The sequence below is a fragment of the Arabidopsis thaliana genome, chromosome 2, assembly GCF_000001735.4.
Source record: "Arabidopsis thaliana chromosome 2, partial sequence".
NCBI classification, from domain to species: Eukaryota; Viridiplantae; Streptophyta; class Magnoliopsida; order Brassicales; family Brassicaceae; genus Arabidopsis; species Arabidopsis thaliana.
The window spans coordinates 11,792,712-11,807,879 of NC_003071.7; the positions used below are offsets into that span (position 1 = coordinate 11,792,712).

The 15,168-nt window shown below is 37.1% G+C and overlaps 4 protein-coding genes across 4 annotated transcripts; all 4 read right to left on the reverse strand.

The window, feature by feature from the left end:
* Positions 1-113: 113 nt before the first annotated feature.
* On the reverse strand, positions 114-5,001 carry AT2G27650 (Ubiquitin carboxyl-terminal hydrolase-related protein). Its single transcript, NM_128324.3, has 12 exons — positions 2,671-5,001; positions 2,463-2,591; positions 2,231-2,362; positions 2,102-2,148; positions 1,928-2,004; positions 1,727-1,830; positions 1,417-1,614; positions 1,115-1,321; positions 880-1,027; positions 655-785; positions 475-564; positions 114-380 (listed from the first exon to the last, which is right to left on the reverse strand). Exons 1-12 carry the CDS (start codon positions 4,630-4,632, stop codon positions 285-287), a joined length of 3,321 nt encoding a protein of 1,106 aa, NP_180333.2. The 5' UTR covers positions 4,633-5,001; the 3' UTR covers positions 114-284.
* A 704-nt stretch (positions 5,002-5,705) lies between these two features.
* AT2G27660 (Cysteine/Histidine-rich C1 domain family protein) lies at positions 5,706-8,217 on the reverse strand. The gene has a single exon (NM_128325.3). The coding sequence runs from the start codon at positions 8,137-8,139 to the stop codon at positions 5,983-5,985; it is 2,157 nt and encodes a 718-aa protein (NP_180334.1). The 5' UTR covers positions 8,140-8,217; the 3' UTR covers positions 5,706-5,982.
* A 639-nt stretch (positions 8,218-8,856) lies between these two features.
* AT2G27670 (hypothetical protein (Domain of unknown function DUF220)) lies at positions 8,857-10,180 on the reverse strand (the record flags this gene model as incomplete). Its single annotated transcript, NM_128326.2, has 6 exons — positions 8,857-9,177; positions 9,268-9,411; positions 9,503-9,643; positions 9,769-9,843; positions 9,897-10,037; positions 10,121-10,180. The coding sequence occupies 6 exons, from the start codon at positions 10,178-10,180 to the stop codon at positions 8,857-8,859; spliced, it is 882 nt and encodes a 293-aa protein (NP_180335.2).
* An 851-nt stretch (positions 10,181-11,031) lies between these two features.
* Positions 11,032-13,376, reverse strand: AT2G27680 (NAD(P)-linked oxidoreductase superfamily protein). The gene is made up of 9 exons (NM_128327.5): positions 12,954-13,376; positions 12,666-12,750; positions 12,465-12,581; positions 12,317-12,381; positions 12,134-12,222; positions 11,954-12,033; positions 11,761-11,872; positions 11,540-11,659; positions 11,032-11,455 (listed from the first exon to the last, which is right to left on the reverse strand). The coding sequence occupies exons 1-9, from the start codon at positions 13,252-13,254 to the stop codon at positions 11,270-11,272; spliced, it is 1,155 nt and encodes a 384-aa protein (NP_565656.1). The 5' UTR covers positions 13,255-13,376; the 3' UTR covers positions 11,032-11,269.
* Positions 13,377-15,168: the final 1,792 nt, after the last annotated feature.

A 15,168-nucleotide genomic window follows, 5' to 3' on the forward strand; every position in this document is an offset into this window, starting at 1 on the left:
CGCACGTATTTAAATGTGTTGTTGTGAGCTTGTGATCAGTAGCAAGCCACGAACCAGTAGCATTCATAACCGACATAAATCAACTGGACAGAGTTTAGTAAATGATAGAGATGAGCCAAATGTTAATCAAAACTATCTTATAACGTTTGGTCATATAAGAGCCAAAATCAACAGATGAGTTTTGTACATCCAGACAAATCATATAATTAAAAAAAAACTTCTTTTGAACTGAAACATGTCGCTATTGTATACATCGATGATGGGTTTTCATTCTGAAACACTTGTCAGGCCATTGATCGGACAACTTCGTAAAACAGAATCTCTGGCCGAACCTTTCTTTCTCCACAGAATCTAACCACACTCTTCCAGTTACCAACATCCTATGGCATCACCACACATATATCAATCATTATATGGCCTATCTAAATTCACTATTCAACTCAAGAAATACAAAGGAGAACTGTTTCGACTTACCTCTCCTGCTAAAGCATCACGTCTGAGATTGACCCAACGGTTCTTTTCATAAGCTATGCAAATGTGCTCCTGTTTTTCATCACAACCAACCTGCATCACATCTCATATTCTGAGACCGTAACAAAAATTACAGAAGAACAGTAGCATAAACATATTGCGACACTGTTTTAGATGTCTTACCATTGACGCAAGCCGGTAGTTAGTTTTTGGTTCTAAGCCTGCGTACAGTCTGCTGATATCTATCTCCCACTCAAAAGCTTTTGTTGTTTCAGATATTTCTTTTTCAGTTTCACTCTTTTCCCACTCTAACACTAATCATGCAACCCACAAAACACCAAATTTGCTATATAAGCATAATATATGAAATGAGTACATAAGATCACAATCATGGTGGTCAAAACTTACCAATTGTGAAGATAGGTGGGCATTTACTTATAATGTGATGAATAAAGTTTGCTATTCCACAGCCTCCGTTTTTAATGTCACATAGCATTGTATAATCCATCCGGATCACCTTAAGGATATCCACAAACTCTATATTCCCAAGAGCACACTGCATATATACAAGCACAAAACAATCTTATAAGGGGAAGTATTAGCTTCTGTAGGAAGCATACGGAGGGAAATAAATGAAACATACCTTCAAGTCTCTGATAGAATCTGCAGCCATAACAATGCCATAAGAACTTTGCTCTGGATAGTTTGGTTTCTTTCTGCATTTTCTACAACTCATTCTTTCCTTTTCCTCCAACGTAAAAAGACGAGTTACCAGGCTTTCTCTTTCAGCATTCTTCCAGCAATGCCAAAACTCAAGGATGGCTACAAGAACCTCAGCAGCACCACTCGACTGAAAAGAGTAGAAAATAGAATCCTTCAAAATAAAGCGTACTGACAAAAATAATAATAATACCATGCTTAGTAGAGTATCTTCTCCACACAAACCATGGAAAGAACTTCTTCTAGGAGAGCAAGTAAGTCGCTCAAGAGGTAACTGTAGACTCCCTCAGTTTTTATCTCCTCTGACACAAAAGCAGTAAAGAAATTTTGTAGCACGGAAGGAACTTGGTCTTCCAGGTGGTGTTGTAACGGTTGCATATTGTGCATCAAATCTTCTTTGAGTATCTTAATGTTCAAGAGGGCCTGCAATACACCATTTTTTGTGAACTTCTCAAGGAGGGTTTGGAAGTAAAGAGATAGGCAATGAAATAAATCAGAAGACGAGAGTTTAGGTATTGAATCTTGTTGTTGTTACCTTCAGCGTCATGTCAAGAGCTGAATTGTATCTGGCTGAAGCTTCACTAAGTGCTGATTCTAAATGTTCCGACTGTGAATCTTCTCCAAGCATGTTTTTCATAACTTGAAGATGGCGAATGAAAGAAAAAAGAATTATACATATAACTCAAACTGTTTATCAGTTTAGAAGATCTTCTAGAACCAGGGTCAACTCTAGTACCTTCCTCTTGATTGACAGTATCACCTAGTTCCATAGAATCTTCCTCCACTGTTGGAGACGTAGTTTCCGGTTCAAGGCTGACGGAGAGTTTACTAGACATGTAAGAACACGGTTGGCTCAGAGAAAACCTGAACTCAATTATCAACATGCGAAAAAGACTCTTGAGGTACTTACTGTTCACCAGGCTTAGAGAGAGGACTAGACATGCTCGTTGAATTTCTCTGTTGCGCCATAAAGACCATTCATTCTTACAACGGATTAACCAAAAATTAGAAAAACTTTAAGAGTTTCAACTTCCAAGACCTTTTTGCTTGTATTTTTCTTCTTCTTTGACTGTATCGGACTTGGCTTTGGATTCTTCTTCTCCTCCTCGAGTAAAAGATCTGCTACTGCTGCATCTGACTTGGCTTTGGATTCCATATTCACAATTTCATTCTAGATGAGAAAATACATAATAACATATAAGAAACAATTCAAAGGCCAAATAAAACTGAAAGGGAAATCTCTGTGTATATAACCGAATCTTCAAACAAACCAGCAAGAAAGGTTTCAGTAGTTGAAGGATGTAAGTGCGGTTGTCAAATAAAGAAAGCCTGGTGAGGTTGTTCAGCAAACTAATCCTTGAATTATCAACCAGCAAAATCTTTGAATCGATTAGCAAAATCTGTAAGTCATGTAGATACTTTAAGATGGCAATTTTATGTCATTATGTTGCAAATGAAAATTTAATATCATGAATGAACCTTGAAGATGACCACTGAGTTCAGACATATTAAGGACTTCAGCACTATATCATCGTTGAGACTTTTATGCTCCCTTATAAGATTCATGCAACCTTCAATATCGGGGAGATCAAATGTCAAATCCGAAGCTTCTTCGAGAATATCTCTCACTACAGACAAAAATAATTTTCTCTTGAGGAAATTTTTTCTGGAGAAACATTCTTCACATTTATCGCATAGGAGAGATGCATAGCTGTTCCACTGATCTTCTTTAAGCTTTCTTCTCCTTTCATATTCGCTCTTACACAATTTCTCGGCGGCAACAATGGCTGCCAAATAATCAAAGAGCTGCACTTTCTTTGCATATTTGGTTCCGAAAGTCCTACATGTGAACTGAACAGCTCTCAGAACAGCCACCCAGATATCAAGATTATGCTCCCTGATAGGTCTAGGAAAAGTCTTCTCTACTGAATTGTAGTCAGTTAACCATGATACGATATCATCTCCTTGAGCATGTGCCTTGGCGTAGTGAACATTGGGATCGAAAACATTGATCTCCCCTTCATCAACAAAGGGACCATTATTGCTTTTCAGCAATCTTCTGTCCAGAAGCAGAAATGAGAACTGCGGGTCAAAGTCAATCTTTTCCTTAGATCGAGTAGAATCCAAGATACTGTCGACTGCTCTGCGAACTAGATTTGTACCATCATCCCTTTCACACTTGATGCGTTTCAGTAGGTTTAGGATATAACTGAGTTTATGACATTCCAGAAAACAAATACTCTGAGGTGTATCCACTAGGTGAGAATCGACAAGACTTTGTTCGGAAACGTTAAGATTTTTAAGATGCGTAACCGAATAACGCTTCATCCAGTCTCGAATGCTACAAGGGAGGATTTTAAGGTCACAGAACATCACAAGGAAAAACTTGATTTCCTTGAGTAACTTACTGCGCTCTTCATCCTCAGCTAAAGGCCATTCTTTGGACCATCCATTCTTATATGAAAACGCTTTCACCTCTGGGAGCCGATTTTTGATCATTTCAACTGCAGCTGCTATATCCACTGGTTCCCAACTTCCAAGCGATATCTTACGAGTCCAGTCTTTCCCTATCCTTTTGGCCATATCCATTTCCGAAAAAGGTTTATAATCTGCAGCATGTTCTTTTTCAAGATGATTCTTACATTCTTCAGCACTAGAGAACTTCTTCGAACATTTAGTTCGGCACATCCAAAATGTCCATTTTCTGTCTTCCTTGGCAGAATCGAGAATTTGCTTCAAAGCATCTCGTCCCGGTCTATGATGTACTCCCTTGACAAAACCTATAAGCTTTGCAATGCTTACTTTCATGAAATCCCTTTTGACGTTAACATCCAAACCTAACCAAAACGACCTCAATCCTTTAAACTCATTCTTAACCAGCTCTGGTCTTTTCTTTGACTCCAAAACTTCTGGCTCAAAGTCTTGTTGTAGTAAACCCTTTAGTTCTACAGTCTTGGAATCAGCGATATTGGACTCTGCATCTTTGATTAAAGTCTCCAGGTTTTCCTTCATATCATTCTTTAGGTTTTCCAAAAGCAATTGAGCAAAAGATTCAGAGGCATCTGGGAAAGTAACAGATAAACCCTGTTTTGCTACATTCACACATTTCTTGTAATACATGACTGACCCAGACTCTTGAGCCAAATAGTGGAGTCCATGTGCCCAAGGTCGTGATAACAACACATCTTTCGAATAACATCCTACAGAACCCAACATGTATGTGAAATCAACGTAAGGGTTCTCTGCTTTTCCCGCTAGATCATTGAACATCTCACCTTGTTCGCTATGAAGAATCCACGATTTCTCGTCTTCCTTATGGACTAAAATTATATCTTCGATTATCTCCAAGGCTTTGATGTGATCTCCATTAGCGAAGAGAGCTCTTGCATCGTTGTAGAGTTTTACTCTCTCAGCATCTTCCAGAAAAGTAGTACGTTTCATAGTAACGATTCTCAAGACTCTTGCTTTTTCTTGATCGCTGCTTCAGAGAGGAATGTGATTGCGAGAAGAAGAAACAGAGTCAAGGCGGGAACTTCAACGAATATAACAGCAATGTAAAACGTAATCACGTGAGAGCCACGTGACAAAGCTTGACGCCTTGACCCAAATTTTGGGCATTGGGGATTCTATCGAACACCTTATGTGTATTACCAGTTTGGGATTTTTGACGAAGAAATTAAGAAAAGAGAACCCATATTTTTGGTGAATCTTCGAATTTGGATTTAAGACTAACTGTAAAATGGTCTTCATGTATGGGAGATGAACAAAATTCGGACTTGAAAGATCAGAAGCACTAGAGATTGATACGTGTCTATGTCTCACTTTTTGAAGGTGATGGAGAAGAACCGAGACTTATTCAATATATATATATATCGATAAAATAATATAAAAACTCCATAAACAAAGTTAAATCATGAATTATTTTGAAACTAAAAATATTTTTTGTTATATGTACTTTTTAATAAAGTATTTAAGCTTATGTATTTCTAGAGCTATCAAACATTCACTAAAAAAAAAGGTTATTATTTGTAGTTGAGATCAATTGAGTTTTTAAAAAAACTATTAATATTTTCTTATAAATATTGTATAACAGTTTGACCAAGAGGTTATTGAGACTTTGATTTGATTTATTTAGAGTTTGTTGATTTTAAATCCTAAGTTATGTACATTGAAAAAAAAAAACATGGGAATGACTTTATTCTTCAGCCTTTGTTAATCTCTTGATATGCCAAATTAGAAGGTTAATCTTTTTCGTTGCATTCTTATTGATAATTGTTTTCATTAATCGCTTAACTTAATCCTAGATTCAATGCTTTTTATTGAGTTCATCTTTTATATCATTTCTTTCATTTACTTGCTTTATTAGTTTGTTTGCTTTATTTAATTTAATCATTATTAGTGTATACATTTTTGACAAACTACAGATGATGATACATCGAGTTCCATGGATATTTAGCCGAAATTTGTATGTATTTGGTCAGAGAATAGGTTGATTGATGATTTGATGAATATGATAAGCATGAGATGTTGTGATGGTATAAGAATATGGTTATAGATATGATGAGGTGATGTAGTTATTTTGTAAATATAGCCATGACAAGTATATATGTTGCACTTTTCTTATTTGGTATGTGAGCATGGTCAGGTCAGCCAGATTGTGGCCTCTGAAATTGCTCTTACATTTAAGAAATAAGAAGAGGAAAATAAATAAGAAAAACAAGCTTACATAAAAAAACAATACGTAATGAAATAAAAACATTTAAATTTCGTAATATCCATTTTTCATCTCTTTTAGAATTCTGTTTCACCACCAAAAAAGCCTCCTCCACCACCATCACCCGCTCCACCATTAGCATCACCGCCACCACCAATGAGCATGTTCATCCCAAAGCTTTGGCATAAACCTTGCACCATTGTATTCATCAACATTGGAGTGCCAAGTCCTAGAGGTCCATTGGGTACTCCTCCATTTGCCATGTTAGGTCTTCCATTGGGCCTATATTGGAGAGGTCGACCACCCATAGTTCTCGGTTGCATCCTATTTGCACCTTGGTTCACGTTCCCATATCTGTTCATGTTTGTACCACCTCTTCCATACATGCCCACATTCCTCGGCCTACCATTTTGACCGTATTGGTTCTGGTTATTCATTCCTGGTCCACCAACCGGCCCAACCATGGGTGCATACTGGTTATTGGGCTCTTCATTGAAACCACTATATTGTGAATCATTCATAGTCCCGTAAGATTCACCATCTTCATACATAGACTCACTTCCTCCAGTGATGTCGCTATAGCTTTCGAAATCATTTTCACCATAATTGTCATCATAAGACTGATCATAGCCCTCATCACCGAAGTCACCTCCAACTTCAAAGTCACAATCACCATCACCACCACCATAACTCTCCTCGTAACCAACATTATCTTCACCAACATAGACATCAGTGCCTTCGACTTCGTTGTAGTTATCATTGTTGGCACCACTATCTATTGCATTGGAGGGTCCACCACTCGGCCCATTAAATCCTTGAGGTGCAATAAATGCAGATGGGTCACGAGGTCTATTAACTCTTACACTCACAGCCCCACCACGACCTCTTGTTGGATTATTACGAACATTTTGTACCCTTCTAGTTTGAGGTCCTCTAGGGCTTTGTATTGGACTGTTGGATCCTTGAAGCCCACCACGTGGGCCATTACCAACTATTTTCTTAGACCGAGAAGCCTGACCATTCTGGTTCGTGTTTTTCTTCCTTCCGCCACCCGAGCCTTGGTTCATACGAACCGGTCTTGGTCCTTGTGTGTTATCCAGAGACAGTGGATATAGATCAGCATCAGACAAATCATTACATTGGCTACGAGCATCACTACTGCTTCCAAAATCACTCTCACTATAAGCAACACTTAAATTATCGACACAAGCCACAATTTCAAGCCCGTTACCATCAACATCTTCTCCCTCGTCGTTACCATCAACGTCTTCTCCCTCGTCATTAGCCTCTTCAACATACACATCACCTTCATATTCAACCTCGACATCGACATCGACATCAACATCAACATCAACATCAACATCGACATCAACATCAAACTCTTTATTCGTTGCACTTGCACTACCATTGTAACCACTCCCATCCATTGATCCTTGACCAGTAAGTTCATTTGGTCCATTAGGCCCAACCTGAGCATTATAACCCAAGTTGTTGTTCTGTCTTCTTGGTCCATTGACAGCCGCGTTTTGAGCTATAGGCCTATTAGGATTAATGGTCCTATTGGGCCTTGTCATAGGCATGGGCCTGACCCTGTTACTGCCTTGATTAGGCACAGGAAGCGAGTTTTGATGTTGAGGGTGACCGGCATGATGAGTATGAGGATTAGGTGCGGAAGTACTATGTTGAAGGAGGTGAGGATTAGGACCAGTGATACAACCGACATGAGCATCGAATTCGCAGGGGATGCACCGGTAAAGCCACTGGTTCTTCCCAATCTTACGACAGATGTCGCAAGAGAAACCTTTATTAGCGCCATATGGAGATTGAAACGCGAGTTTAAGATTGTGTTGCGGATGAGACTTGTGGATGATTGAGAGCGGCTTGTAAGCACAAAGCGCGTGGATGTCGAAGTCGCATACAGAGCATTGGTAACTAAAACCCGTCCCGTGGATGCCACAACCGTCACAGTTGAAGTATCCACCATCGTAGACAGGAGCCACGAGCAGGCTAAGCGTATGCGAAGGGTGAGAGGGATGTGTTATTACCTGCTTCATCTTGCTACACGACTCATGGAGAGAGAAGTTGCATGGCCTACATGAGTAAACCCGGCCGTTACCTCCGGTGAGTTTGCAGGCGGAGCACGGTGGTGATGACGTCGCCGGGGTTAGTTGAAGGCGGTGGGGGTGGCTGAAATGGTTAATAAAGCTATTGTTTTGAGTCGTTGGCTTCCCCATTTTTTGTATTTTTTTCTTTGGTTTTTGTCTTAGAAATGAGATTGTTCTTGTGATCAGAAACACAACTCAAGAGTTAATAGAGATAATAGGGTTGACATTGGTGTTAATAAAAGAGGGCTAAGTCAGTCAACGGAACGCGTTGCACGTCTCTTCATGTGTGATGAATAATACACATTGACTTTAACTAGTTGCATTTTCTAATTATATGTGGTTTGGTTCCTCTTATCTTTCTTTATTTTGTCTGGTGTAGGCATAAAGTATTTGAATAAAACAAGAGGGTATATTTGATATTCTATTTTTTTATTGACCAATAAATAGTTGGATCGTAATGCCTAATATTCAAACATGGACGTTGTCTTCCTAATCTACAATGAATGTATCTAGCTTGCCACAAAATATCTAGTTGTTTGCGTTTACTCATAAGAATCCGATGATATACTATAACGTTTTCATATTCGTTAAACTTTGACATGTACCAACAGCTGATCGTAAGACTACGATAACAATTCTTTGGGCATCAATTATTATTTCTGTTATAAAATCATGTCAAACTGTTTGGCCATGATTATTGTTTTGTTTTGTTCCTTCAAGTAAATAAGTTTTGTCCACAATTCTTTTTTCATTTTCCACATAGTCGGATTCCCTGTAGTGACGTAATAACCATATATATTATAACCAATCCATGCAATAATACCAGTCCACTACATTATAACCGGCTCATTCCGGGTCTGAATTTTTGTGCATGTCGATAACAAATTGTCTAAGATCTTCGAGCAAATTCTTTATTGTTTTGATGGTGATCTCACGGATGAACCAAGAAATCGGTGGCACATTAAGAAGAGAACAAGGCTGAAAGATCTGCTCCATTGTCACCTTTGATCCAATCCTTCCTTTTCCGTCACTACATTTTTTGTACTCTTCTTCATTAATCCGCGACCTAGACTTGCATAAGCGTTCCTGATCTGCGTATAGTGGCTCCACTTTCCATCTACCCTCAAACACTTTCATGTACATCATTTTCTCTTTCTTATATTTTGCCTAAGCAATAGATCAACCAAAATATTCACTTCCTCCAAAACACAAAATTTAACAATTGGTTCATGTGAAAGGTTTGGAGAAGCTTCTTACCGTTAGGTTTTTATGGTTTTCATCGATGATTAGATGTATCGGGATAGCTATAGAGCGCCCAAGGAGCTTATATCTCAAAGTTTTTTTCACTCTCGTGATCTGCCGCGGTCCGTCCTTCTTCAAAACCTTTGTTGATTTGTTGTCCTTGTAGAAATTAAAAAGATTACACTTTCAATTATCGATCATAATTATGCTTAATTTAAATCATACAACTATATAAAGAAAAAAAACAAACCAAACGTTGGCGAAAGTCCCTATCGAATAATCTGAAGAAATTTATGTTTCTTGGATTAGTAAGCATCTCAGAGACTAATTGAGGAGGCCATCCCAATGTGAATTCTATGTTCAAATTGCAAAGACCCTTTTTTGTTTTCACCTTCAAACATAAAAGATATATATATAACCAAGTGTTAATTACTTAAGCATATATTTGATTTCTTAATTCTAGCAAAATTCCTCTAGTATTAGCTAGATTTTTTTTTGCTGATCTACTATTATTACCTTCACCGTAGCAGGAGCATCATACCATGGATGCTTGTTATTTGGACCAGACCAAAGTCTTGCTTGCCTATTCACCTCAGTAAGTCATAATATCTAGGATCGATAGCATACAATGGCATAGATCTAACATGCGAATGGTTTTTCTTGTACTCGGCCTTCAACTTTGGGTCCACATCAGGATCCCAATACCAAGGTTCCTGAATATTAGTATCTTTCTCTGAAACTGAACCAGATTTAACATTCTCATGTATCTTGGACTTGGCCGCGGCCTACAACAACAAACTAGCCTAGTCATGATCTCATTTTTATAGACTTCCCCGGGTCCTTTGATTGATGGAAATGAAAAACTGACCTTACGAGGCTGTTGAATGTTCTGATTGATCAAGCCACCAAATCCAGTAAATCCACCCATTTCTATTCGAAAGTTTTTTAGTCCATAAACTATACTTACATAATGAGAGCAAGAGTACGTAAATGACTAACTAAAGCTTGTATTTAACATGTGGGAGTGATATTAAATACAATGTTTGCATGTTGAGAGAATGGTGCACGTTAAGTTTTACGTAAGGAAAAAAAAATGAAGTAGGCAGCTCCATTCTCGTGAGTTCTTTCTTGGCGTACGTACATGCGAGACCTACATGAGAAGAGAAAATATAGAAATTTGGTGCCAATATTAATATACTCGTGATTAAAAGCATAAATTGAAAATTATAGAATCATGAGTTTTGTGTTGAATTATAAAATCTTGATCTGATGAAAAAAGCCTAGAATCACACTAAAATTGTAATATTGCGTGTATTTTAAACCAATGTTCCACTTTATATTATACTTTCTTCTGTATAAAATCAAATATGTATAAGTTATAGTGCTCTTGTCCACATAATCATCAACATGGATCCGCTCCTGCTTTACATAGGCCATGTAAGATTATCTCGACATCGAGGAAACCTGTTGGTCTATCACTATTCCCCTCAAACAAGAGGTATACATTGTTGGAGAGGATAATAAAGTTGAACAGGTGTATTCTGGATTCACATCATCTATGCCAAATTTGTTTGAGTATGTTCCAAGTTTGACTCAAAGCCAGCTGTGAAGTAGTCTGGTGGTGAAACCTCCAAAAGAAGATGTGCTGGGAGCTAGGTGCCCGTCAAACCTTTCTTTTCATAAATTTTGTTTTCATAGTTATCTTGGTCATGTCCTCTGAATAATTAGTAAACTAGTTTTTCAATAAGAAGTGGTATTTGCCAAGTTTTCCTTTGAATCAAAGAATTGCTAAGTTTTTTTTATGATAAAACTATGTTTACTTACCTTAAACATGTTTACTCTATAGCTTACATGTAGCTTTGTGGTTTATATTAGTATTGTCTCTCCAAACATGCATAGAAGCAAAAGAAATAAAGCCAGAGAAGTCTTATAAATGTAAAAATGATTCCTCTACACATAAAAGTGTAATTACATGAGTTGATGATATTGTATACAGTATAGAGTACATAGCTACACATCATATACGTCGGTATTCGTCTCCGCAGTCACCAATCACTTGGAGAAGATCTTTACCTTTCTTGGTAACCTCTTGTATGCTATTAACATCTTCTTCATCCAATACCAATGAGAATATAGCATTTGCGTCTTGTATGTGTTCCGCTAACCCGAGTCTCACTCCAATCATTGATCCACCAACTCCTTGCTGAGATGATATTTTCATTTTTCCGACAAATCAAAAACCAGATTGGCCTTAAGAGTAAAGAGTAATGTGAGGAAGAACAAATACCTGATCTAGTACATATCTCACAGCCACTGTTGGTATAGAGACTCCATGTTTTGTGGATATGGTCTTCATTGTTCGAAGTAAACCTTGAAATAGATTCCACCCTCCCCATGCATCAACCATCTGTAATGTAACTCTCAAAAATCTTAAAACAGTACAAAGTAGGATGATCATGCATCAGCCATCCTAAACTCATAAAACAAGAACGGCCATTGGACTCTTACCCTTTTGTATTTTTGGAGAGATGGAGTATTCAAGCGAGGGCCAGCAAAAGGGATTGTTAGATTGGTATCAAGAAACTTCTCTGACAAGAGACCACCCATAACTGTCCCATATCTACACACAAAGACCAACGATGTGTTGTTAAATCAGTTTTAAAGAGAGAAATCAAAAAAGAATTTCATAAAGTATAATTACGTTATAAGTTTGACCCCTGTAAGCTCGCAAAGCTGAGCCATTCTCTGTTGAGGACGCATGTCTACGATGGAGTGTTGCACCTGGAAAGAGTTTGCACAGAGAGTTAGAGATTTACAAAAAAAAAAAAAAGAGTCCGAATAAAGGCCATATATAATGTTCGGACATCGGGCTGACATTCACCTGATTGCTAACGACAGGGATTCCATTCTCTAAGATTTTCTGAAGTCTCTCTGTATCAAAATTAGTCAAAGCAACAGTCTTGATTTTCCCTGAAAGCATTTCAATACTACACTTAAAGCAGCCCAATAGATAAACAAATAGACAATCACAACAAAGGAGAAAGATATAGCCCCTCTCGCTTACCTTCTTCCTTCAAGTCTGTGAGATGTTTCAGTGCATCAAGATAGCCGTCATTCGCATAATCCCACCTATTCCCACATCACAGGTTTACTTTAGCAAGAAGATAGGAAACGTCAACGACTAGCAATTAAGCGACGAGAGTAACACACACCAGTGAAACTGAAGCATATCAAGAGCAGCCACATCCATTCTCTTCCTCGATATATCGATGTTCTGACGAACATAGCTACTTGTCATCTTTATTGGAGGAGGCACCCATTTTGTCAAACTACATCATTAAATATAGCCTAACCATTAAGCCACCCTACCATATCTTATACAAATTCTAATCAATTGGACTAAATTTGCTTACCCTTTAATCTTCTCCAAGTACTCCGGTGGACGCTCTCGACGAACTCTATTGATAAAAATACCGTAAAGATCTTCAGCAGGACCATCTGAACATCATAGAAAACAAACTAAGCACAACTCTATTTCACTAATCTCCACACAATTCAATTCTTCTGTGACCAAAACATAGCTCCACACATTGAAGGTCATCAAGATCAAAACTAAGCACAGTTCTATTACTAATCTCCACACAAAACCTTTCAATTTCAAGTCAATTCTGAATATTCAATTTCACTTGTTAGCTACTTACAGTGATCAGCCATATCGAAAGTAGAGAGACCAGCATCGGCGTAACGAAGCATTGAATCAACGGCGTCGTTTCGATCAATCTTCCCCCATCCTCCGCTCGTTTGCCACATCCCGTTGAGAACTCTGCATATCTCCAGTGAATCGTTCCCGTTCTTCAGTTTCACCGACCGATCAGCCTCCGTAATCTCCACCGAACAATTCACAGAGGTGGAGATAGTTCTACGGCGAGAAACATTCCGGTAATTCGATGATAGTGTAGTGGCTAGGTTCGTGGCGATAACGGAATGTACGGACACAGGCATGGCCTCACTCTGTCGCTTCTCTCTCGGTGGAAGAGGAAAAGTGGATAATAACTCTGTGGCTTATGGGCCTCTAATTCTTTTCAGGCCCAAATTAATTTAGACCCTCCACGCTTCGATCACTTTGACCTCAAAACTCAAACTGCCGATTGTTTTTAATTTTAATTTTATTTTAAATCATAAAAGGGATGAAGCTAACAAAAGCAAATATCTAGAGTATCTTGCATGATTTCGCTTTCTATATGTGTAACTTTAGGCTTTGAATATATGCTGTGTGCAAAATGGACTAAACATCTAACATATTAAACCATTTTATTTTTGGAGTATGCAGTAAACCTATGCATACCAAATTTATCTTTACGTTGATATATAGTTTGTTCGCCGCATATTGTTCTATTTTTTTCAATTTACACTAATAGATATTACAGTTTTTGAACGATAAACAAAAAAGGTCTAAATCTCAAACAGATTTGTAAGTCTTAACCGCCACAATCATTCGAAGTTTAAGTATGATTTATCAGAGAATCTTGAGATTGTTGTTTTAGAACCACCACTATTTTATACATTTAGAAAAAAGGTATGTTTGGGTTTTTATTAACCAAATCAACAATCCCTATTTGTTAAACTAAATTTGTCATTCATATTCTAATCTTCAATCTGTTTTTCTTTCATAAAAAAAGTTCGCTGATGTAAATCATTGCAATATTAGAATTTATGATGTTCTTTCAAAAAGTTGGTCATGTAGGAAATGTCTAAGACTGTAAGGCAGTAACATTTTTATTTTAGTTATTGATTTTTCTGATTTCTAAATTATCTTATGAGTTATGAAAACATATGTTTTTATTTGGAAAAGGGTTTAAATTTTAAAAGTATAATACTACTATGGTAAAATTTAGCTTTATTCCTTAATTTTTACTACGATTTTTTTTTCTAGAAAAAAAGATGTTTTAAAATCTTACAAAAAAAGGCGTCTACTTTTTAACTTTAAAATAGATACGAATTGCAAATATGTCGATTGGACAAGAACGAAGCGACTTGTAAGATATCAGTTAAAAGTCTCTCTACAAGTGGAAATGGGTAACCAAAACATTTTATTTTGGCTTTGTCGAAGCTATTAAAGTTTTTTTTCTGACTCTCGAAGTAACGACTAATAACGTCAACTGGAAACAGCTAGTTCAGTGCATGAGAGACGCGTGTCGACATGCAAATTGCATAAACCAATGTCCCATTTGCGGTTATATACTCTGAACACATGACCACTTGCTAACTTCAACACCGTCTTTTAAACTCACGTGTTTAATTCTATGAAGCACATGTTTTTTTTCTTTGTTTTTTCTTCTTCGTGAAGGTACCTTAAGCAGAAATCAAAACAAGTTTACCAAATAGTTTTGTTATGATACACCGATAATTATTTTGCAATTACAAGTAAAAACAAAAAAAGGTTTTGATGCATGGTTCAAACTAAATTGTTCGATTCTTTAGGTTTTGAAGGTTTATTATGTTTTAGGTTAAGGTTCGAATCTACTTTACACTAAAAGTATGATTGAACATTATAAATATTATAAATGTAATTAATATCGATAAAAAATATTGGCCATTAGTTTGGTGTAGTTTGGCATTTTGTTTGAATAGTAACTAGATTAAAAAATTGGCATGAATAGCTTGGTTGGTGAACGTAACCGTTCGGAAATGAGTTAGCAAAATACACGAATAACTTTGGGAAACGTGTTAACGAACACAACTCCAACTGTCTATGTAGACGTTACAATTTTAAAACATTAATATATTTTTTTCAATTTATGGAAATTTTAATTCGAGTTATAGCATAGAAATGTCAGTAATACAAACAATTTTCTTATAATTTGTTATTTATTTAAAATATTACTTAAAAATAAAATATTTCTCTCGTGTAAAAAA

Bases quoted from the DNA above. Each gene is read 5' to 3' on its own strand.
- AT2G27680 (NM_128327.5), bottom strand. From the start codon at position 13,254: ATGCCTGTGTCCGTACATTCCGTTATCGCCACGAACCTAGCCACTACA. The intron at 12,582-12,665 runs GTAAGCAAATTT...TTAATGATGTAG, and splicing joins TACTTGGAGAAGATTAAAGG to TTTGACAAAATGGGTGCCTC. The intron at 12,034-12,133 runs GTGAATGTCAGC...AACTCTTTCCAG, and splicing joins TCCCTGTCGTTAGCAATCAG to GTGCAACACTCCATCGTAGA.
- AT2G27660 (NM_128325.3), bottom strand. From the start codon at position 8,139: ATGGGGAAGCCAACGACTCAAAACAATAGCTTTATTAACCATTTCAGC.
- AT2G27650 (NM_128324.3), bottom strand. From the start codon at position 4,632: ATGAAACGTACTACTTTTCTGGAAGATGCTGAGAGAGTAAAACTCTAC. The intron at 2,592-2,670 runs GTTCATTCATGA...CATGACTTACAG, and splicing joins ACTCAGTGGTCATCTTCAAG to ATTTTGCTAATCGATTCAAA. The intron at 1,028-1,114 runs GTATGTTTCATT...GTATATATGCAG, and splicing joins ATTCTATCAGAGACTTGAAG to TGTGCTCTTGGGAATATAGA.